Source organism: Castor canadensis, chromosome 4 (genome assembly GCF_047511655.1).
Source record: "Castor canadensis chromosome 4, mCasCan1.hap1v2, whole genome shotgun sequence".
NCBI classification, from domain to species: domain Eukaryota; kingdom Metazoa; phylum Chordata; class Mammalia; order Rodentia; family Castoridae; genus Castor; species Castor canadensis.
The window spans coordinates 54,137,213-54,161,557 of record NC_133389.1 but is presented as its reverse complement, the minus strand read 5'-3'; the positions used below and the strand labels follow the sequence as shown (position 1 = coordinate 54,161,557).

Genomic DNA, 24,345 nt, shown 5'->3' with positions numbered 1-24,345 from the left:
AGGCTGAGGCAGGAAGATGTGAGTTCGAGGACAGCCTGGGCTACATAGTGAATTCGAGGCCAGCCTTAGTCTCAAAAACGGGCTGGCAGAGTGGCTCAAGCAGTAAGAAGGCCTGCCTTGCAAGCGTGAGGCCCTGAGTTCAAACCTCAGTGCCACCAAAAAAGATTTCCAATTCATTACAGACCTATTAGGATTTTTAAAGTTTGCACATTCGATAGGCATATCTTATGTACTTTTGTGTCTTTGTTATTCTAAGTATGAACATATTTTCCAGAGATTTAGAAACTAGTTTTGTTTTCTCCTTTCATGAGTTATTGATTCCTGTCACAGAGCATTCCTAATCAGTTGCTCTGCTTACCAGGTTTTAAAATGTTCCTTAAAATGCTCTAGAACTTTTGCTATCACATAGCCAATGAAGTTAGAGCTCTCAGCACTTTCTTTAAGAGCGATCTTGAGTGTGAGATTAGAGGAAGGCAGAAGGGCCGAGTTTACCGTGGTTTCATCTTGTTTGGAAGAATTTCCTTGACCATCACTTGGTGCTACCTAGAGAAGGGTTACACAGTAAAAGGTTTACTAAGTCCCAGCACACATTCAAAATTAATACCACATTAGTCAGGATAGGCTAAGCGCTGCTGAGATAACAAAGTAGCCCCAACATTCCAGTGACTTCCTACAATAAAAATTTCCCTCTTGCTCATGTGACATCTGTTACCAGGGCTCCATTCTACGTAGATGCTTAGAAGCCTGACTAACAGCAGTGCATGGTTATGGCAACTGAACTCCTGGCTTTCCTCCTGCCCTCAGCAGAGGGGAATGGATAAGCACGAATTGACTCCTCACTGCCTCACCCTGGAGATAAAATTTGTCATTTGTGCTCACATTTCATTGGCCACATGGCACCACTTACCCGAAGAGAACTAGAGACATGAGTGAGCTGGTGAAATGTTTAATGAGCATTGTGGTAGACATGGTAGACAGGAGGCTCTTACTGCTGCTGCTCTCTTTTTTTTTTTTTTTTTTCCTTGTGGTACTGGGGCTTGAGCTCAGGGTCTTCACCTTGAGCCACTTCACCAGCCCTATTTTTGTGAAGAGTTTTTCAAGATAGAGTCTCCCAAACTATTTGCCTGGGCTGGCTTTGAACTGTGATCCTCCTGATCTCTGCCTCCTGAATACCCACCAGCACCTGTCTAAGTGTCATGTTTACATTGTACAGAGTTTTCCTAGGAAATTTACCATTTATGTTTCAATGTGTGATTTTGGGAAGAACCAGCCAAGCAAAATACACGTAGGTCCCTCTCTTCCCTCTCCCTCCCTCTCCCTCTTTCTCCTTTTCCCCTCCATGTCTCCCTCTGTCTTCCTCCTTCCCACTCCCTCTTCATCTCTCCCTCTCCCTGTCTCTCTCAGTCTCTCTGTGTTTCTTTTGAGACGGTCGTGCTGAAGAGTGCAGTCTGAACTCAAACTCAAGATCTTCCTGACTCAGCCTTCTGCGTGCTAGGATTAGAAGTATGTACTACCATCCCCAGCTTACTCTTTGGGAATTCTCAAGGGCATATAATTTAATTTTAATGATTTTAATGGAACTGAACTGACACACAACTTGATATAACTTTAAGAGAACTATTTTGAAAGTGTTTTTTAATAAATACCCTTATCAAAAAAGCTGCAATAAGCCAGGCATGGTGTCTGATGCCTATAATCCTAGCTACTTGGGAAGCTGAGGTGAGGAGGAGCAAAGTTCAAGACCCTATCTCAAAAATTCCCAGCACAAAAAAGGGCTGACAGAGTGGCTCAAGTGGTAGAGTGCCTGCCTAGCACATATGAGGTCCTGAGTTCAAATCCTAGTGCACAAAACAAAACAACTACAGCAAAAACACTGAGACCCAAATTAAAATTTTGTAACTCTAGTTTACTGCATTACTTCTTCCCTTTTAATGAATGTAGTATACATAAAGAAACTATGTAAAGCCTTTATGCATTTATGCTAGTCTAATAAATCATTATAGAGCAAATACCCATGTAACTAATAATTTTTTCACTTGTTGATTTTTTGTAGTTTAAGGCTTGTACATAGGCTTTTCTTCAACACCTGCAGTTTATGGGTTTGCACCTTCCTTTACATGATGAGAAAAGAGCTACTCTGAGAAAAATAACTTCTACAGGCAGCTTAGCAAAGCGGTTAGTCCTCTGATCCTGGAGTGGAGTTTTCAGTCTCGGTTTAACACTTACTGGCTTTGTGAGCTCCCACAAGGTGCTCTTTTGTGCCTCATCTGTACATAACACTATTTACCTGCTGTGTTTTGGACATGGTTTGTCCGTGCCAAAACCCATGTCGAAATTTGTTCCCCAAGTAACATGATTGAAAGGTTGTGGGGCCTTGAAGAGGTGATGAGCTGGGCACCGATGGCTCATCTGTAATCCTAGCTACTCAGGAGGCAGAAATCAGGAGGTTCAAAGCTAGCCCCAGACAAAAGGGCTGGTGGAGTGGCTCAAGGTGTAGGCCCTGAGTTCAAACCCCAGAACCACAAAAAAAAAAAAAAAAGAGGTCTTGCAAGAGTGAATTAGGCCTAGAGGTACTGGATGACCTACCACAAGTGCGGGTTGTTATAAAGCAAGCCTGACACCTCCCCTTTTGTCTTTTTCACACATGTACTCCCCTACACCTGCCTGCTCCCCTCCCTCCATCATGGAGCAACACGTGGCTCTCCCCAGAAGCGAGGCAAATGCCAGCATCATGAACTTGGGCTTTCCAGCCTCCAGACACCCTTTTCTTTGTGAATTACTCAGTCTGGGTATTCTTTTTTCCTTTTTTTCTCCCTGGTGCTGGGGATGGAACCCAGGGCACCAAGCATGCTGAGCACACACTGTACTACTGAGCCACGCTTCCAGCCCAGCTCTCAGGCACTCTGTTACAGCAACAGAAAATTGACTAAGACATTACCCTACAGGGCCAGTGAGGGGTAATGGTCTGCTGTACAGAAGTTCTTAGAACACTGCCCAGCACACAGTGAATGCTCTAGAGCAGTAATGATTATTATAAAGATGTATAACCAAAAAACATAATTGTATTTTATATGAAGGCTTTTATATAGTGGTGCCTTTGTTATCAATAAGAACGATTAAAAAAAAAAAAGTCAAAAATCATGCCAGGCGCCTGTGGCTCAAGCCTGTAATCCTAAGTACTCAGGAGGCAGAGATCAGGAGGATCAAGGTTCAAAGCCAGCTGGGGCAAGTAGTTAAAAAGACCCTATCTTGAAAAAAAGCCCAACACCAAAAAGGGCTGGTGGAGTAACTCAAGTGGTAGAGTGCCTGCCTAGCAAGTATGAAGCCCTGAGTTCAAAGTCCAGTACTGCAAAATAAACAAATAAGTAAATAAATAAGACCATGTAAACTACATTAAATCAAGTCAACTTGACTACAATCACAATGGAAATATGTGTATTCGCCCTCTGACTCATTCTCAAATTCATATGCAATTAATAGTCTATGGCCATACCACACTGAAGGCGCCCGATCTCATCAGATGCAATTAGTAGCTAAATTAGCAGAAGAGTGGAGGTAGCACATATAACCTACACGTCTGCTCCTGGGTCTGGTTTACCTTTGTTGAATTAAAGATATTCTCAGCTCCTGGGATCTGGTTCGCCAGTTCCAACACCCAACCAAACTGCTCTGTCATCCTCTGCATCAGATACGTGGTGTCCTCCAAGTGGTACTGCGTCATCTGGACAATCTGGTCGTATTGTTGGCTGGATACGTTGACCAATCGAAGGGCCTCATCGTATTCTATGTGGAGTTCAGGTACATCAGGGCAGTCTAGGAGAGAAGAAATAACACCGTGACAGAAAGGATCCAGGAAGCCTGCATAAACCCCGGAGAGTTCCTAGTCTACAGCTGTTGTTCTGGGATAATTAACATTGTCCCCATCACTTTCAGATGTGATCTGCTTTAATTAGTTGTTAATTATATGGGGGTTTTTTTGTAACTGAAACTAGGCTAGAGATAGAACTTCTTTTTATAAATATCAGGTGCCTACCACTATATTAAGAGAAAAGGTGGGGTGTGGGGGTGTAGCGCTGTGGTAGAGCAAATGCACTCCCCACCACCACCACCACCACCAACGAATTAGTAAGCAGAAGCACCCCTGCTATGCCTCCTCCACACCACAGTCCTTTTGTCCTCTCATGAGGAAAACTAGTTTGGATTTGGATGTATGTGTCCACTACCAGTAAATGGTATAGGAAAAGAGGGAAAGAATCCTTTAGAGTGAATCCACTTTATTTATTTTCCACATAAACTGTCATTTATTAGCATTTCTTTGGAGAAGAAACATTCAAATATTTACTTACTTTTTGACAGTACTGGGGATTGAACTCAGGGCCTCAAGAGTTTCACCACTTGAGCCACACCCATAGCCTTTCTGCTTTTAGTTTGTTTTTCAGATAATATCTTGCTATTTTTTGCTCAGTTTGATCTTGAACTGTGATCCTCCTATCTCTACCTTCAGAATAGCTGGGAATATCGGCATGTACCACCATACCTGGCCCCTGTGAATCTACTTTAAATTGGAACCAAAAATGTATAGGAAATGGAAAAAACAATTAGTGTTTGGAAAAATATTTTATCTCATTTATTGAACATTACATATTTACAGCCATGTGAACAAAGAATGAATCAAATGTTGATTGAAGAGACAAAATTATTGTTGTTAAAATATATGAGAGTTTCTAATAGTAAAACTTTGGAAACAATTTTGAGGTGCTTCAGCTAGAGAGTGGATAAATAAGTTGTGATATGCCTACACAGAGCAAATACACCAGTGAATTCATGAACACTGTTCATGTGGCTAAATCTCACAACTTATACTGAGTAAAAAAGTTACAAAAGAACAAATAAGCAATAATATTTGTATTCTTTAATCTATTTTTTTTGGTGGTACTGGGGTTTGAACTCTGGGCCTTGCACTTTCCAGGCAGGTGCTCTACCACTTGAGCCATACCTCCAGTGCTTTTTGCACTTAATTATTTTTCAGGTAGACTCTCACTTTTTAGCAGTGGTGGCCTGGACCGAGGTCCTCTTACCTATTCCTTTTGCATAGTTGGAATTACAGACACAAGACATCACATGGCCAGCTAACTTTTTTGCCCATACTGGCCTTGGTCTTCTGTTCTCCTGATCTCTGCCTCCCAAGTATCTGGGGTTACAGGTGTGAGCCACTGTGCCTGGCAATATTTATAGTCTTAAGAAAAATTATCTGGAACTTGGAAATTAGACCAAAAAAATGCTGCATGTTCTTTCAAAAATGTCATACTATAGCATTATCTAAGAGGGTGGCCCCCCAAATCCCTTATTTCTCTAGGGAAATGATCGTTTGTTGCCCTTATGATATGTTGTTGAGTAGGGCCAGATGCTATAAAGTTAGAGTAAATTCCACGTTGAAGAGTTGTGGATGAAGTTATGGAAACAGCCAAGATGCCCCACTATTGATGAATGGATTAAGTAAATGTGGTATTTATACACAATGGAATTTTACTCAGCCATGAAGAAGATTGCAATCCTATCATTCGCAAGTAAATGGATGGAACTGGAGAACATCATTCTGAGCGAGGTTAGCCAGGCTCAGAAGACCAAAAATCGCATGTTCTCCCTCATATTCAGACTTTAGACCTAGGGCAAATGCAGCAATGTGGTTGAACTTGGATCACATGATAAGGGGAGAGCACATACGGGAGGTATGGGGATAGGTAAGAAACCCAAAACATGAAAGCGTTTGATGTCCCCACTGCAGAGGAACTAATATAGAAACCTTAAAGTGACAGAGGTCAATATGAGAAGGGAATCAGGAACTAGTGAAAAGGTCAGTTAGAGATGAATCAACTTGGGATGTAACACATTTGTACATGGAAGCAATGCTAGGACTCTTTGTATAGCTATCCTTAATTCAACTAGCAAAAATGCTTTGTCTTTCTTATATTGCTTGTGTCTCTCCAACAAAATTAGAGATAAGGGCAGAACAGGTTCTGCCTGGAAGTGAGGAAGGTTGGGGGAGAGAGAGGGAGCAGGGGGCAGGGGAGAGAAATGGCCCAAACAATGTATGCACATATGAATAAACGAATATAAAAAAAAAAAAGAGAAAAGTTCTGGATGGTTTTTGTCCAGCTAAGATGTAAATTATTTTGATCTGCTAAAAAGATACCTGCAAAGGTCATTCTTTAACTACCCTCTAGTATACTAACTAGTTTCATATCTAATTTTTCATTCTTATTTCAGCAGTCTAACTTTGACTATAAATACTTCAGTCTCTTACAGTCCTTTGAACCAGCTTTAACACTGATTAACTAGCCAGTGTTAATTAATTTAATTAATAAATTTAATTAATTTTGACTTGGGCTCATTTTATATTTGGATGACTCATATATATGTATATATATATATATATATATATATATATTTTTTTTTTTTTTTTTTCTGAGCTAGTGCCCAAGGCTGGCCTCAAATTTGCAATCTTCCTGCATTACCTCCCAACTAGTGGGATGATAGGTGTATGCCACCATGCCCAGCTCATGAATCATATTTTCAAGTTTAAAAAATATACTTTGAGGCTGGGCATGGTCACTCACAGTTGTAATCCTAGCTACTTGGAAGGCCAATATCAGGAGGATTAAAGTTTGAGGTCAGCCTGGGTAAAAAAGACCCCATCTCAACCAATAAAAAGCTGGGCATGGGGCTGTGCCTGTCATCCCAGCTATACCAGAAGTATAAATAGGAGGACTGGGATCTAGGCATGAAGTGAGACCCTACCCCCAAAATAACCACAGCAAAAAAAGGACTGTGGGCATGGCTCAAGTGATAGAGTGCCTGCCTAACAATTGTAAGACCCTGAGTGCAACCCCTAGTACTGCCCCCAAAAAAGAGGAAAAAGTTTGAGAAATACATAGAGAAGTATTAAAAAATCATCCTTACTGTTAAAGCCCAAAGATCCTCTTTATTAGCATGACACTTTCAGAGCTAGCATGTTTTTTTATGCTACCTTGCTCAAGAGCAGAACTATTCTTTTGTCCTTTTTCTCTGAACAGATAAATTTGTTGCTAATTCAGTTACTCACTGTTAGGGGGTTTAGGAGAGAAAGCAAAAAGGAGGATAAAGTGGTTTCCACTGCAGGGCTCAGTGCTGCTCCTGTGGTGGAAATACAGCTCGTAAGTGGTCTTTGCTTTAGGGGAAGGTTCAGGGCAAAACAGCTGTTATTTTGCAGGTAACAAATTGTAATCTGCTCTCTCCTGAACTTGCTTTGTAGACTAATTTTGTTAGAACTGAAAGATGATCGTGGGTCCTTTGTTCAGAGATTACCCCAGTGAGTCCTAGACAGTGAAAATGACTTGCCCAAAGTCACAAGCTAGTGTAGTGGGGAAATTTATCAAGATACTAAATCATGTTGTTTTCACTGTATGTTCTTCCTCCACCAAGCCATTAGCCATACTTTTTAAACTCCCTTCCCATAAAGCTCAAAAGAATGGGAATCAAAGCTTTTGTTGGGACTGGAGGAGTGGCTCAGGTAGTACAGTACCTGCCTCGCAAACACAAGGCCCTGAGTTCAAACCCCAGTACTGCATAAAAATAAATACAGCTTGTCTTGTTTTTTATAAGAAAATTTGCAATGTGTCCCTGGTGAGATGGGAGGAGCTACTTTAGTCAAAAGAGGGACAGAAAGATGAGGGAGGAACCAGAAGGGGAGGATTTCCTACCTGAGGAAGGTCGATCTTGGCCAGATCTGAGGCAGGGAGAGAGCTTCTTGGGACTTGTTCCCTATTTAAACACTAACCAGGCAATTAACCCACCAACCGGAAAGAGCTAGTGCCACTTTTACTTGGCTAAAAGTTGATTTATCCAATGGGAACTTTTCCTTCACTGGTGGATTTTCTTTTTCTTTACAGTAAGAGGGAAGGAATTGCCCTTATTTGCTCTTGTTTTTTTTTTTCTTTTTGGTGCACTGGGGTTTAAACTCAAGGCCCGTGCTTGAGCCATGCCCCCAGTCCTATTTGGTCTGTAATTATAAAATAATTTCACAGGAACAATTAAGAGATTGAGGAAAGTAAAAGGATGGGTTGACATACTATAGAATAATGGCAACTTGTAAACCCATAGTGAGTATCCCAGACGTGACAAGAAGCAAATGAATACACAGTGCTTGGGAAAAGGAGATTTTTGATCCCTGACAAATACTGTTGAAACCCTGAGAAAATAAAACTTACCTTCAGATAGGTAATCCTGACATGTTTGGCATCTTTCATGGAACTCGAAACATCCAGATAAATTCTGGCCAAGTTCCCTACATGGTCCTCTGCCTTGCTCAGATAGCATCTCTGAAGTCAGGCCTCCCTGGTCCATGTCTGCAGGAAATGCAACATTTACACATAAGTGTCCTTAGGGTTTACACTCTAAACACGTGGAGACAATATTATTGTTTTTAAAATCCTTTTCCTGTACTTAAATCAGAGTGCATGCTGATGCAACTATTTGCTAGGGCATTTTCACATCCATTAAAAACTGCACATACCCTTGAATCCAGGGATCTGGTTACTAGAAATTCATTATTAGCATACACATGCTAATGCATGCAATTTCATTTTCTAGAGAGAATGGTGAGGAGTTATTAATAGTAACTATCTTTTAGAAGAGGAATTTCATGCGGTATGAGAGGGTAGCTTTCATTTATTTTGTTCCTTTGCACATCTGGATTAAAAAATTTTAATTTGGCACAGGTAGTTCACACCTATAATCCTAGTGACTTGGGAGGCTGAGATCGAGAGGATCACAGTTTGAGGCCAGCCAAGGCAAATAACCAGAGCAAAACGGACTGGAAGTGTGGCTCTAGCAGTACAGTGCCTGCTTTGTAAGAGTGAAATCCTGAGTTCAGACCCCAGTCACACACAAACACACACACACACAAAAGAAAAAAAAAATTTTAAGGTTAGTGCCACTAGGGTTAAGTAATTAGGTGATTGTAAGCCACTTTCTTCTTTGGAATTCTGTTTTAAAGAACTGAATGAGAACCTTGAGTTTGATCATCACCATTGCCATAAAAATGCTTTAAAAATTATTTTAAAATTCTAAAGCGATAGTTGGGAAGTTCCCAGGAGTTCCAAAGATATTGGGAATGTCTTAAACTAGGTAGCAAGCATTTATTTTATGACAGGACTATTCTTTTTCACATTATATAGATATGCACAGACACAGTTATGAATACTGGGTTTAAGATTTAGGAAAATACCTAAAGTAGATCAAATTTGGAGAAACATTTTTTTTGGAGAATTAACAATGCATATAAAATCAATAAAATTAAAAAAAAACACTAGATATAAGATAGTTCGGATCTTTTTTTATTTCCTCTTTCCTTTTAATGGTGTTCTTTATTCAGTTTCAGCTATTTTCCTAATTTGGGCTCCTCAGTTGATCTTGAGCACTAAGGCCTAACCGTGATGGCAGCCAGACCCACAATCCTCCTCTGTGTCATCGGCAGGCAGAATTAGATTTCTGTTGCTGCTATAACAGAGTGGCTTGAAACAGCACAAAGTCATTGTCCTACAGCTTTCTATATCTCAAGTCTCACGAGAGTCTCACTGGGCTAACATCCAGGAGTCAGCAGTTTGGCTCTTGTGGACTCTTTGGGGAGAAGCCATTTTTATACCATTTCCAGCTCCTCAAGGCCACCTGAATTCCTTGGCATATAGCCACTTCCTCGTCTCAAAGCCAACCTCGTAGGACTTTCTTTGCTGCCTCCTCCTACTAATGAGGATTCTTGTGATCATGCTGAATCCACCCTCACAATCCAGAATAACCTCCATATTTTCAAGTCAGAAGATTAGTAGCCTTAATGCCATATGTACCCTTACTTTGCCTTTGCAGATTGGCAGGTTCTGGGGACTAGGGAGAAGATATCTTTGGGCAGCCATCAATTCTGCCTATCACAAGAAGCAAAGCTAAAAATGTCTCCTCATTTGGCAGATTCTCTAGGGAAAATCAGCTTCTTCCTTACCAACCACCTGTCCAGAAGAGGGCTGGAAACCACACACAAACGCCCTACAGCCCCTGCCTGACTGTCCTTGATAAACAGTCCACATTTGCTCATCTCAGAAGAGAATGGCTCCTCTGCACTGCTGTGTGCTGTCTGCCTAAGTAAAGGCCACTGAAGAAAGAGGATAATAGTGTAATGCAGGCTTTTTTGTTAACTTTATTTATTTTGGTGGGACTGGGGTTTGAACTCAGGGCTTTGCACTTGCTAAGCAGATGCTGTACTGCCTGAGCCTCACCTGCAGTCCATTTTGCTCTGGTTATTTTGGAGATGGGGTGTTGCAAACTGTCTGGGCTGGCTGGCCTCAAACCATGATTCTCCTGATCTCAGCCTCCCAAGTAGTTAGAATTACAGGCGTGAGCCACCAGCACTTGGCTTGTTCTATTTTTAATATTTATTTTTATTGTTAATATTTACAGGGGACCCTGGATATGCAGGCTGTCACAGAGGTGGAGGTGTGTGTGTTGCATGACAGGGGCACATGAACCTGGTGAGAGTAGGGCTGCCCCAGGTGTGTGAGTGAGAAGGAACCTCAGACATTGTCAGTGAGGCGGGAAGGAGCTGCCATGGTTGGGAAATTACAGAGCTTCATGTGGCCGAGTCACACCTAATCCTGTGCACATTTCAATGTAGCGACACATATGTGAGATTGCTGTTCTACAGGAGAGGAGGGGCACCATTTTGATCTAATGACCACATTCTCAAAAGTATTCCCAGACAACTGATCTCTATGTAAGAGGTCAGGCGAAGGTTACCTGACACCAGCCCAGCACTGACAAATTTACTCTACTGTCCCCATGCTGCTCCTGAATAGTGGATGAGTTTAGAGCTTCAGTTTGGAATACCAGACAAAATATTTGACTTACAAGAAAAGTCCACCAGACCTTGAACTAGAACCTAACAACTCCAGTAACGATGGCTGATCTCTGCCCAGAGGACACCGGCACAGGAAGGATTTGTTTCCTGGATTTGGTTGAAAATGTGTGAGGTCAGCTCTTCCTAGAGAGAAGTCAGTTATGCAACATCCTATCTGTTTTGACAATCTCGTTCACATGTTGCCACCGCAACCAATAAGTAGAAAAGTCAGCTAGAAGGAGACCATTTTCGTTTTCATTTCGGAGGGGAGAAGCTTTTGTTTGGGTCTTTTGGTCAATAAGAGGTAAGTCCAAGGAGAGACAGAGCCTCCGTTTGGCCAGCACAGCAACTCTGATTCTTTTCTTTTGCAGTGCTGAGGTTTGAACTCAGGACCTACACCTTGAGCCACTCCACCAGCCCTTTTTTCTGAAGGGTTGTTTCAAGATAGGGTCTCCAGAACCATTTCCTCAGGTTGCCTTTGAACTGCAATCCTCCTGATCTCTGCCTCCTGAGTAGCTAGGATTATAGGTGTGAGCCACCAGCACCCGACTTCTGAAATGTGTTCAAGTTACTCCACAGAAGCCAGAAGATATCCCCTCCCCTAAAACATAAAGCAAGTTGGACTGGGGAATGGATCAGGTGGTAGAGCACCTGCCTAGCAAGCATGAGGCCCTGACTTTAAAGTCCACTACTGCCAAAAAAAACCATAAAGCAGGCCAGGTGTGGTGATACATGCCTGTAATCCCAGCTACTCCAGAGGTGGTGATCTGGAGGATTAAGATTTGAGGCCAGCCCAGGCAAAAAGTAAGTGAGATCCTGTCTTGACAAACAAGCCAGGCATGGTGGTATGCATTTGTAACCCAGCTATGTGGGAAGCATAGGTAGAAGGACTGTGGTAGAGACCAGCCCTGGAGACCCTATCTTAAAAAATAACTAAAGCAGAAAGGGCTGGGGGTAAGTCTCAAATGGTACAGTGTTTGCTTAGCAAGCAGGAGGTGCTACTTCCACGTCCCTTCCCCCTGTAAAAAACCCCATAAAGTATCATTGTCTGTCCAACATTCAGTCTTATAGGATATTAGTATTGGCAGAAGGCAATTCTTAGCTAGTTTCTATTTCTGTAGTTTGGGTTTTGACTAGGAGTGTTTACTGTGGCATACGTTTTATGACATAGGGCATTACAGTAGTGACTCAGAGGAAGTCAATTTGACTGGTTATGTATGAGACCGGGTTTTTTTTGCAAAGTGGGTGGTGAGGACCCCGGTCTGACTTTAAAGAAACTCGAGGGTGTCCAGGCAGAATAGAGCTGACCCTCTATTTAAGAACTTCGATAAGGGAGGAGCTTGAAAGAGCTTGAAAGTTCTCCCCCATTAACATTCTTTCAGCTTTGAAATTCACTCGAACAAGAGGGAACAGCCCTGGAGTTTGCAACAATGATGGGACATGGTGGTGTTTGGCAGAGCTCCTTTTAAAAGGCTCTGGAACTTTCTTTTTAATCTTTTTTTTTTTGGTGGTACTGGGGTTTGATCTCAGGGCTTTGCACTTGCTAGGCAGGCACACTACTGCTTGAGCCAATTTTGCTCTGGTTTTTTGGAGATAGGTCTTGCTTTTTGCCCAGGCTAGCCTGGACTGCAATCCTACTATTTTAAGCTTCCCTCTGTTGCTGGGATGACAGGCATTCATCACCATGTCCAGCTTTTTTCTGTTGAGAGGGGTCTTGTGAACTTTTTGCACAGGGTGACCTTGAACCAGGATCCTCCTGATCTCAGTAGTCTCCCAAGCAGCTAGGATGACAGATGTGAGCCTGGCATCTGGCTTTGGAAACTTTGATTATCCATAAATCGTCACTTCAAGAAATGCTACATAGTAACTCAGAAATGTCTACCAGTTCTGAAGCTAAACAAAACTTGACTTTAGACATCTAAATAAGCATAATCTTTCAATACTGGCCTTTGTCCTGTTTTGGCGAATCCTCCATGACATTCAGTGTCTGGGTAATTGTCTTGCTGACTCTTTCATAAACAGAGAGACTGAAATTACAAAACAGCTGGAAGAAGTTGGGGGTGTCCCACCTTTGCCCAAGATCTGCTTTTTCAGTTGGCTCTTTGGGTAAAGCTGGAAAAACAGAAGACTCCATGAAGTCTGTGTCTGACAAGAAGTATGACTGAAAAGCCTGGTCGAATCCCTGCTGCATTTGTTTGAAGATATGGAAGCTCCTGTTGAAGATGGTTTGCACATCTGTGGTCAGCTGGCTGAACACAGTCTCCATGTGGGTCACTTGCGTGTCTTCCTCAGTGAGCCTGAGCTTGTCACTGTCACTCTCGGGGAGATCGTGTTGTTTGTCTTCATGGAGAGGGAACAGAAATAGGTACATCTTCCTTAAAAACTGCTCAATCTGGGGGAAGGGTGGGAGGATGTCAGTGGAGGACAGAAAAGGAATAAACAGTTATTTTCTTTTTGGACCGTATCTTATTGTGACTTTTAAAGTTAACTTCTAATAGTTATTTCCAATGATGGGCAAACTAGGAAAAGGTGATTGATTCACTTTAAGATAATGTATTAACACCTGACTTTGACCATGGAATTAGTGTTCAAAGTTCCTCCTGGTTTAGGTTTGCCTGGTGATGGCCTAAAAAGGCCAAGTTTTCAATATGGTTGACAAACTATAGCCTGGTAATAGTTGTCATGCCTTGTCCATAGGGCACCATGAGAATTGCCTGGAAATCCTGAGGCAGGCTTTTGTCTTTCACCCCTGTCTTAGTTCTGTCATCATCATCATCATTATTACTACTATTATTATTTACTGGAATGTCTTTATATTTTCTTCTTTCTCATTTCACAAATTAGGCCATAGGAATGAACAGAATAACACACCTACACTGAAGTATAGATGCTAGATACAGCTTAATAGGTAATCTAGAGATGGTTACATATCAGCGGTGATCAAAGCCCTCCTGTTTTACTCAAAGGAATGAAGCTCTAGGTTTTGTTTCTTTTTGTTTTTTTTTTCTGGTACTGGGGTTTGAACTCAAGGCCTATACCTTGAGTCACTGCACCAGCCCTTTTTCATGATGAGTTTTTTCAAAATATGGTCTCATGAACTATTTGCCTGGGCTGGCTTCAAACCGCGATCCCCCTTATCTCTCTGCCTCTTGAGTAACTAGGATTATAGGCGTGAGCCACCAGTGCCTGGCTAGTTGTAGAATTTTGAGTACCATTCAGTGGGAGGCTATTTTCCAGTTCTCACACCACACTTTTCTTCCCTTATGTGACACTAAGTCTGAGAGACAATAGTTGCCCTTTTATCTAGTGATAGTGTGTTGATTTACCGAGCGTTATCAGCTAGTGCATATTAATACTGCAGCATCATCCCTGTGCTGTGCAAAGAATTCTGCAGGAACTTGGGACTTTCTCAGCAAGTAATCTGGCCGATTGCTTGCCTGCCTGTCCCTCTGCCACCTTCTGCTTGAGCCCCTCCACCTAAGCAAAATTTGAATGCTAGGCACATGCTTACAGTCCCTCGAGGTGGGGTAAAAGGATCATGTGAGGCCTGGAGTCTGAGACCAATCTGTGCAACAGAGTGAGACCCCAACACACACAAAAAATGTATGTATTAAAATCTCAAGAAATGTTCATATGGTCACAAAGCTGGCCCAGATGGGATGGCCCCCAAGTCTCCTGATTTTTGTGCTCATCCCACCATATTTTGCTATATTAGAGGGGACCGTGGCTCTGAAAAGAGAGCAGCTGCAATTAACAGTGGAGGCAAATTAACTCAAGACATTCATTAGCCCACAGACTGTGCCTTTGTCACTGAATGTGGCACTGCCTAGCCGGGAGCATCCTCTAATTAGTGCGAGCTCCGATGTTGAGAGTGAAATTCCACTTCATTTCATATTCAGCTCACTTCTTGAAGGGGGAGGAACATCCAATTGGAGCTTTTAATGGGGCAGAGCTTGTCCTATTCAGGTCACCACCCTCTGTGATTCCCTCTGCCCAGAAGATATCGAAGGGGAATGGAAAAGAAAGTGTGTTAGTCCTACAGGACACCCATGGATAGGATAGGAGGAGACATGAAGCTGTGTGTGTGTGTGCACATGTGTGTGCATGCTACACATAAGAGGGCAAGTGGACCAAAGGAAAGATGCAGGGGGCAGAGAATGTCTTCACATGTGTGGTCTCCAGGGGAAAAAGCTAAAGCAGACTGAAATCAGAGACTGGAATACTATGATTGAGGATGCAATTCAACAAACATTTATTGGATGTCTACAAGGTTCAAATAAAGACAAATAAGATATGATCCCTGACCTGAAAGAGTGCACAATCTAGTGGGAACATATTCACGAATAACAAATACAAGGCAGAAAGAGTCAGGGTACTCTTAAGAGAGATACATTCAATGTTATTTAAAAAAAAAAAAAGGGATAGAGCTAGAGATCTAGCTCAAGTGATAGAAGCCTGGTAAGCAAGTGTGAAGCCCTGAGTTCAAACCCCAGTACAGAAAGAAGGGGGGCGGGAAATAAATAGTGAATGGATGTTCTAACTTACAAATTGTCATACACAGGGAGTGGTACATAAGCATCAGTGTTAGCTGCAATATCAGATCAATATCTCTATGCTAAATATTAAATAAATTAATGAAAACCAAGCTGACTTAGATGCCTTAAGAACTCTGAAATTCTCAGCTCTCTTTTCTACTTACCATATTTTTCACAGAGGACCAACCAGGTTGGCAGGTTGTATAAAATCTCCTGCAGTTGCCCTCCAGGCAAGACCTGCACCCGTCCCAGGATTCAGCCAAAGATACCTGGCATAACCTTTCTTCTTCTTCCAGATGTCCTTGAATTTCATTCATAAGTTTCAGGGCCTCCTAATTTAAAAATAGAAACAAAAGTCCTATTTGCATTCCATAATACAAGGTGCACCTTGATTTCATTCTTTTAAAAAAAAGTGTATATTCTAGGGCTGGTGGAGTGGCTCAAGCTGTAAGAGTGCCTGTCTAGCAAGTATGAGGTCCTGAGTTCAAACCCCAGTGCCACCAAACACAAAACAAAACAAAAAATAATTTTAAAAAGTGCATATTTTAGCCAGGTGTCTGTGGCTCAACCCTGATTAATCCTAGCTACTTGGGAAGCCGATATCAGGAGAATTGAGATTCAAGGGCAAATAGTTTGCTAGGCTCCATCTCCAAAAATAACCAAAGCAAAATGGACTGGAGGCGTGGCTTAAGTGGTAGAATGCCTGCTTTGCAAGCATAAAGCCTTGAGTTAAAACCCCAGTGCATCAAAAAGTGCATATCTAAAACACTTCTTCAGTCTTACTCTTTCAGGCTCCTGGCATTTTCTGTTTGATGGAGAAAAGGCTACTGATTGATTGATCCCTATTTAAGACTGTAAATTGTATTCATCTATTCATTTGTTTGACAAATATTTGTTGAGTTTGCTATGTGAGGGACATTGTGCTAGAAGTGACTGGCCCAATAACAAAAATGTCCTCCCTATCTGGGGGAACCACCATGATTGGCCTGTATACTTGCCTGCTTGCATGACTAGTATATGGAAGGTATATTTTACTTCTTTTAAAAAATATATTACTTTATTTTTTAAATTAGCATACATTGATTTGTTTCACTTGTTTTACTAATGCTGCTTTTAATTGTTGTATGTTCCTAAACACTGCAAGAAAGTCCAATTTTGTATGTCATGGAGGAGTCATATTCTAATAATAGCGGAGATGCTGTCTGGAGCATCTCCATTCTTGTCTGTAGCATCTCCATTCTTGTCTGTATTGCAAGCACGCCCCCTTGTGGTGCTGGCTGTACTTGCCCAGCTCCTGCTCTGGTAAGGAGCTCAGCAGCACTGGCATCTGTCCCTGAGAGCTTCAGCCCTGCCCCTAGAGGTCCCCAGAAGACTGGAACTGTGCTACTGCCTAGATCCCTGACCTCCCTGCTACTTTGGACTTCTAAGAGTGGCCCCTCCACACCTGAGATGAAGGTCAGAGCTATAAGGAACTGTACAGGACCTCAGAGCTAAAGGCTTATGGGAGAAAAGTTTCTGTACTTAAAATTAATGTGTTGTGCTTTTTTTTTTTTTTCCTTTGAGACCAGAGTCTTCAGTCTTGCTATGTAGCTCAGACTGGCCTTGAACTTGAGATCCTCCTGCCTTAGTCTCCTGAGTGCTGGGAATTACAGCCATTTGTGTGCGTCTTTTACCCAGTGGAAAAGAAAAAGAAATCACCCTTTGCTGCCTTATGAACCCAAAGACTCTCCCTGGCTCTGATGCTCTTCCACCTCTCTGCCTGCCATGGAGTTTTCAGCTGTCCTCCTTGCAGAGTTCTGGTGCTCAGCCAGGGACATTTGCTGCAACCCACAGAAGAAAACAGAGGGACCCCAGCCTGCCAAATGCATATGGTGACCCAGATAGGATTTATGCGGCTGTATGCCTGTATGTCCTTGGGCTTTGCAGAACAAGATTGAAATGTTATATCTTCTTAAGAATGGTCATGTCACCTGCCAGGCAACAAAGTCCCCCTGGGCTTTCTCAGTCAGTTCCAACATCCACCCTGACATTCCCAGTTCTGAACTGCATTCGTTGTGTGCTCTTGGACAAATTATCTAAGGCTCAGTCTCCTTATTTGCAAATCAGAATAACAAGAGCTACCTCTTCTGTGAGATAAAGAAGCAAAGCCCTTAGCATGTTATTATAATTAGAACTCCAGGCTTTCTTCCTCTCACCCCTAAGAAGCATAATAAAGACCACTGACCCATGGTTTGGAAGTGAATTGTTGCCATGGATAAAGTGATCTTGGGTTTAGGAATATCTTGTCCACTCCTTCCACCTCCCTAAATATTCTACCCGCGATAGAGTCCCACTTAGAAATCTGTCCCTAGAGTTCACAGCTCATCAAAGCGTATCATGGGGACAAATCACTTTAAGTTCACTAGGGTTTCCTACTTTGGTAAATGAAAGTTTCAGATGCTCTTGGTAAATATGTATGGGGTGGGGGAGAGGAGGTGACCTGAGGATGGTGGTGCTTTGTACTGGGAGACTGGGCATACCAACCCCACATTTGCCAATTCATAATCTGTCTGAACTAACCTCTATTCTGGGTTTAAAGTAATTTTAGGGAAGGGGACTCAAGGTTTAAAAATTTTCCCAATTAACTTTTCTTTTTTTTCGGGGTTTGAACTCAGGTCCTATACCTTGAGCCACTCCACCAGCCCTTTTTTATGATGGCTTTTTTTGGAGATAGGATCTTGCAAGCTATTTCTCAGGGCTGGTTTAGAACCTCAATCCTCCTGATCTCTATCTCCTGAGTAGCTGGAATTACAGGCGTGCGCCCGCCCCAATTAACTTTTTAATTGAGTGCTCAAACAAGAGTCTAATATGCTGGGGCCTGACTCCAGTGGTAGAGTGCCTGCCACGCCGACACAAGGCCCTTAGTTCAAATCTCAGTACTGAAAAAAAAGTATAATGCAATGAATTTTTACATAATAATAGTTTTTTAAGAACAAACAAATATTCTAATTGCTGAAATTCTTCAGGATCAGAAGTGAAACCAATATTTGCTTTCTTGATCCTCCCCCTCACTAGAGTATTCTTTTCCCAGCACTACACCTCTGGCTCCTCACAAGGCTGCAGAAAGTGAGAAAAACCAAGTCACCAGGTCCCACGTGCACAGCTGCTGACTTTTTCCTGGTTTGTTCATTCATTCCACGGTTGGAGTAATGTGTTCATTAACAGCTCCAACCTCAGTTGCCTTAGCTGTAAAATGAAAGGGCACTTGACCTAGATGTTTGAAGTATTCCATGTGATCATGTGTTTTGTATCAATGACATGTGTTGTCACTATTCCCAGACAGCCAGTCTCACAAGCCCGCCAGGGAAGAGCCCAGCTTGTGGGGGTGGGGGGTTCCATGTTGTCCGGATGAGGAGCTATTTTAGATTTCCTCAAAATCTTTTGATTGCTGCCAAAAGGGAGGAAAGTTTGCAGCTGCTGGTCAGGCAGTGTCCTTTCCTTGCCAGGAACCCTGCCTGACTTTGGACAGTAGGTGTGGCTGCAGCATCAACCCCCCTGGTGACAGGCTGACATGGGAGCTTCAGGGTCAGTCTGTCAGACCCTGCCCCAGCTGCTTAATGGACTCCCAAAAGCCATGAATCTGTGAAGTGAGGGGATTCCAGCAGCTGTCTGGAATCACTGATTCCCAACTTTGTTAAGTATACAGGAATATAGGTAAATAGATAGGAAGCATTAGAACTCCACTTGTATTCTTTAATTAAAAAACTGACAAGGGGAGATTCCATCCTCAGCACCACCAAAATATTTTTAAAAATTGACAGAGGGAGGGGAAATAGGGCATTGTTTAATAGGCATGGATTTTCAGTTTTTGCAAAATTGAAAGAATTCTGGGGATTGGTTGCACAACAATCTGTACCTATTTAATCCAACTAAACGGTATGCTCTAAAATGGCTAAGATGAGCTGGGTGTGGTGGCTCATGCATGTGATTCCAGCTATTCCAGAGGGGGAGGCAGGGCGATCATGAGTTTCAGACCAGCCCCAGGAAAAGTTAGCAAGAACCTATCTCAAAAACAAATTAAAAGCAAAAAAAGATCTGGGGACCTAGCTCAAGTGGTATAGTGCTTACCTAGCAAGCACTAGGCCCGGAGTTCAATCTCCAGTACCACACAAAAAAGGAAAAAAAAATAATATTAAAACTATGAATAATTAAAGCTCAAGTGGTCAAGAAGTACACAACATGTGACCGAGATGATAGTTCTTCATCGTGAGCTCTTTAGTGGCCATGTAACAAGTCAAAACTGAAGACCTAATCAGATCTGGCAAGTCAGCTAAAAAAAAAAAAATCAAAATACTTAGATTATTTGAAATATGGAGTTAATGATGAATCCCACCCTAAATGTATATTGTGCCTTGAGATACTACTGTGAGCAATTCATGTATCTAATTTGTGAATGAATTGATGTGCATATGTTTAGGAGTGAGTGCTAACTTTTTTTTAGTAATAGGAATGGAAGATCAAAAACTTTGGAGTCCACTGATCTAGCCAAAAACTCCCCAAACACTCTTGACTTGATATCTAAACTGAGAAGAGACAAAAAATAAAGGACTTTTGAGAAAGCAACACTTCTCTAACAAGAATAAACCCCTAATTCTTGTGCTTGGAATCCTGCAGAGGCCTGTTCTACAAAGAATATGTTCTTGAAGGAAATTTGAAGTTCCCTTCAAACTTTTCCTCCAAAAAAACCTGCTCTCCAGAAAATGTATTATTAAGGAAAACAAGTAACCCATCAATTGCACCAAGTGCAATAGTTAAAGTCCGGATATGTCTAAGGACAGGTGTAATTTTCAATTGCTGTACCTGCTTTTCTTCTTTGCATTTCCTCAAGGTTTTCATGAGTTTAGTGTGCTCGTTCTCTCTTCTTTCCATCATGATTTTCATCTGCCTAATACCAAGCAAAGCTGCCTTCACCTCTCCATCCACATCTAGCTCCCCCGCCTCCGGAAAACCTAAGAGACAGTTGCAGTTCTTTTATCTGATCAGATTACAAAACAGAGTTCACTAATCTTTCCTGCCCCCTAAATAGAAGTTTAATTGTTCTTTTGTGAATTAGCTGTCAGCTGTCACAGGGATCCAGCTGCCACATGGCTACCTTCTGTCCCTCACTGGGAGCTCCTGAACAAATCAGAGCTCATTGTGCTTCATTCTTGTCATTTTCCTCAGGCCTTGTTTTCATTTATTCTTCTTTCATTGAAGACTCAAGTATGTTTATGTTAGAGAAAACTTTGAATTTTCTTCAAAAACAGTTTATATGAAATGCTCATCTGAGGTCTTCAAACACAGTGAACAATTTCCCCCTTTTCAGCTTTAATTACCTTCTAAAAAAAATTATCAAACCAAGAAAGGATCTCATATACTACAAGTTTCCTTAATAACCTAAGACATCTCTTTCATTCCTTCAATAAACCCTGAGTGGGTATAAAATTCACTCTCCTGCTCTCTTTGCAGTAGCCAGTATGGCCTCCTGAGAGCTTATTTTACTCTGAATTTAATTATAGTCTCCAAATCAACTCCATTTGAGCTAATTTACTCTTCTAAGGGTTAAGTACCCAAAACCTGTATCACCAAACTAAGGTCACAGGTTAAGGAGCAACAAAACAACCAGATTCAATGCAATTATAACTCACTCCTCGACTAGTTTAAGAACAATTACACAGATTACGCTAATGGTTTAAATTTTTTAAATGCTAGAAAAGTATTTCGCTGTTCATTAAAGTAGTGCTGAGATGACACCAAACATCTGGAGAAGACCCAAAAAATGCAGCCAAAATGTTGGCAGGTTTTATCTACCCGATAGCAAGCATCTGGATGTTTGAATGCTTGCTGGCAGAGACTTGCTTAGCATTTTCTATTTTAATCCAAATGTTCAGCATCATGATGACTTCCTGTAAATGCCTGGAGAACTTTTCAAGGTGAAATGTAGTGAATACGGTTATCTCTCAACTGTAAGTCACCATAAATGCTAGCAGGACCCAACAACATGCAAGCAGGACACAGCAGAGATAAGAAGGCAAACATACTCTTCAGGTTTCCACCGATAGAAGTTTTGTCCTTCCAAGTAGGTGCACAGTGACAATCCCTCAACCATAGCAGACATGCAATAAACACCAAGAATGCCAGCTTCATGTTCCCGCTGTTTCTGCAGAGGAAAAATAAACCCACGCCAAGTGCCTTCCGTTAGCTTTGTTTCTGTCACATCAATTGAAGCCACATGGTGCTCCCAAGATCTTTTCTGTCCATCTTTCTTTATGACTTTAGACACTGTGTTAATAAGCCTGAGACATAAGGAAGCTTAAAATATGCGTTAAAAAAAAACCCAAACAAACCTGAAACTCTATTTAGTTTACATTCTTCATGACAGTTATAAGGGTCCTCATCTGAAGTACTTGAAGCCAAGATCATGAATGTATGGACCAGATAGTCAGAATGTCTTCTTCTTTTTTTTTTTTTTTAACTGGACTTTGAACTCAGGACCTACACCTTGAGCCACTCCACCAGCTCTTTTTTTGTGCTGGGTCTCGAAAACTATCTGCCGGGGCTGGCTTCGAACAGCAATCTTCCTGATCTCTGCCTCCTGTGTAGCTAGGATTACAGGCGTAAACCACCAGCACCAGGCCAGAGAGTCACTTTATTTCCTTGTCAACAGTAAACATCTCTAATGACAGAATGAATTAGAGTATGTCAGAGAGATTTTTTTTCCTTCAAAATTCTGAGTCCTCAAGCAAGTTTTTACCATGCTACTTTGCTATTTTTTTTTAATGAAAGCGAAAACACTCTCACGCATTTTTCTCAGATTTCTTATAAAACTTATTGTGCTATGTGAATACTGCAGTTTTTTCTTCTCAGATAATGAATTTCCTTTCAAATTTAATTTGATATACATTAGTAATGAGTATTCCAGGTATTTAAAATTTCACTAATAGCCTGGCCCAAAAGACCAAAAATCGTATGTTCTCCCTCATATGTGGACATTGGATCAAGGGTAAACACAACAATGGGATTGGACTATGAGCACATGATAAAAGCGAGAGCACACAAGGGAGGGGTGAGGATAGGTAAGACACCTAAAAAACTAGCTAGCATTTGTTGCCCTCAATGCAGAGAAACTAAAGCAGATACCTTAAAAGCAACTGAGGCCAATAGGAAAAGGGGAACAGGTACTAGAGAAAAGGTTAGATCAAAAAGAATTAACCTAGAAAGTAACACCCACGCACAGGAAATCAATGTGAGTCAATGCCCTGTATAGCTATCCTTATCTCAACCAGCAAAAACCCTTGTCCCTTCCTGTTATTGCTTATACTCTCTCTACAACAAAATTAGAAATAAGAGCAAAATAGTTTCTGCTGGGTATTGGGGGGGGAGAGGGAGGGGGTGGAGTGGGTGGTAAGGGAGGGGGTGGGGGCAGGGGGGAGAAATGACCCAAGCCTTGTATGCACATATGAATAATAAAAGAAAAAAATAATAAAAAAAAAATAAAATTTCACTAAAACAAGATAAAAGAACTATATGCTTTAATAAAGTTAAACCTGTAAAATAAGTTGAGTATCTTAATTTCCTTGAAAGGAGTATTTATCTACTTTATGAATATTTGCTCTATTAAAAAAGCAAAAACTCCATATTTAATCAACATTTGTGATGTCTTTAATACAGTATTACTAGTAGCTAAATAGTTACCACATTTTGCATGTCATTTGAACTTTTTCTTCCTTTATTTTATTTTTTTTTTTGTGGTTCTGGAGATTGAACCCAGGACCTCATGAGTGCTAGCAAGTGCTCTACTTGAATTTAACTCTTCCAAACCCTCTTTGTATTAATACCCTGCTTACCAAATGAAACTTTCAATATGGTGTATTTACCACTAGCTTTGCAGTATCTCTCTTCAGAGAAGTTGCCACCAGCTTCTGGAAAGGACCCTCACTTTTCTCTGACTTAATTTTCATCTGTGCCAGGGATTTGGCCTTGTTCTATTAATTTGATGACACAGTTCTTAATCCTATTAAACCGGTATCTAGAGATTAAGAACATGGTTTAAAATTTGGTAGCACTTAAAAAGAAACACAAGAGGGCGAGCTGGGCACACCACCAGGAGCAGTGACCTTGGCCTACTTTAGTTTACTCAAATGTTTTGATAAGACTCAAGACTTTTAATTTTTTTATTTGAAATTTATATCATGTATATTCTCATGCAGGCAAAACAAATCTCTTAGATTGGAAATAGAAACAACACTGTAAAAGCAGTCGTTTGACATTTTTGACTATAATAAGTGATAAGTTATATAGTGATAAAGTCACTTTTAACTACGTAAGTGACAAAACCTAGTGTGTAAATAATGCAAATGATAAGTATTTCAGGCTCACTACGATTTGCTAATTGGTTAGTTGAACTGAAAACACAGCTCCTAATAATTATTTGAAAACAGCTTAGAGAGCTGTGAGTCACATGGCCAACTCTAGAATCTACAGTGATGATCTCTTTGGCTAATGAAATTGCAAGATCATTTTAGATCCTTTTGAAAGTTTGAGACCAGCCAATCCATACTTATTATGTGCTTAGTACTTTTTTAAGGGGAAATTTTTGACAGTTCTGAACAGGTCCACTTGCCACTTGGGGGCCCTTAGAAGTTGATCCTGTCTCTGGGCACTATGTAGTCTGGAGTTGATCTCTGCTCTGCTTGGGCACAGGGAGCAATTATAAAACACACACCCCAAGGTCAACTCACTCCATTTCAACTGTCTTGATTACCCACTAATTCTCAATTTTAGCTGGAAGCCTCTTAGCTCTGTTGGAAAATAGATCAACACAAAAAACCTTGAACAGTCATTATTATTTTAAAATAGCCTAATGTCACT

General features: G+C 41.3%; 1 protein-coding gene across 1 annotated transcript; it reads right to left on the bottom strand.

Moving 5' to 3' along the window:
* Positions 1-335: 335 nt before the first annotated feature.
* On the bottom strand, positions 336-21,627 carry Clul1 (clusterin like 1). The gene is made up of 7 exons (XM_074069535.1): positions 21,516-21,627; positions 20,296-20,444; positions 15,621-15,788; positions 12,869-13,313; positions 8,247-8,384; positions 3,599-3,813; positions 336-543 (listed from the first exon to the last, which is right to left on the bottom strand). Exons 1-7 carry the CDS (start codon positions 21,619-21,621, stop codon positions 355-357), a joined length of 1,410 nt encoding a protein of 469 aa, XP_073925636.1. The 5' UTR covers positions 21,622-21,627; the 3' UTR covers positions 336-354.
* Positions 21,628-24,345: the final 2,718 nt, after the last annotated feature.

Bases quoted from the DNA above. Each gene is read 5' to 3' on its own strand.
- Clul1 (XM_074069535.1), bottom strand. From the start codon at position 21,621: ATGAAGCTGGCATTCTTGGTGTTTATTGCATGTCTGCTATGGTTGAGG. The intron at 20,445-21,515 runs GTATGTTTGCCT...ACTGTCTCTTAG, and splicing joins TATCGGTGGAAACCTGAAGA to GTTTTCCGGAGGCGGGGGAG. The intron at 8,385-12,868 runs GCCAGTATTGAA...CATTTCCTGCAG, and splicing joins TTCGCCAAAACAGGACAAAG to ACATGGACCAGGGAGGCCTG.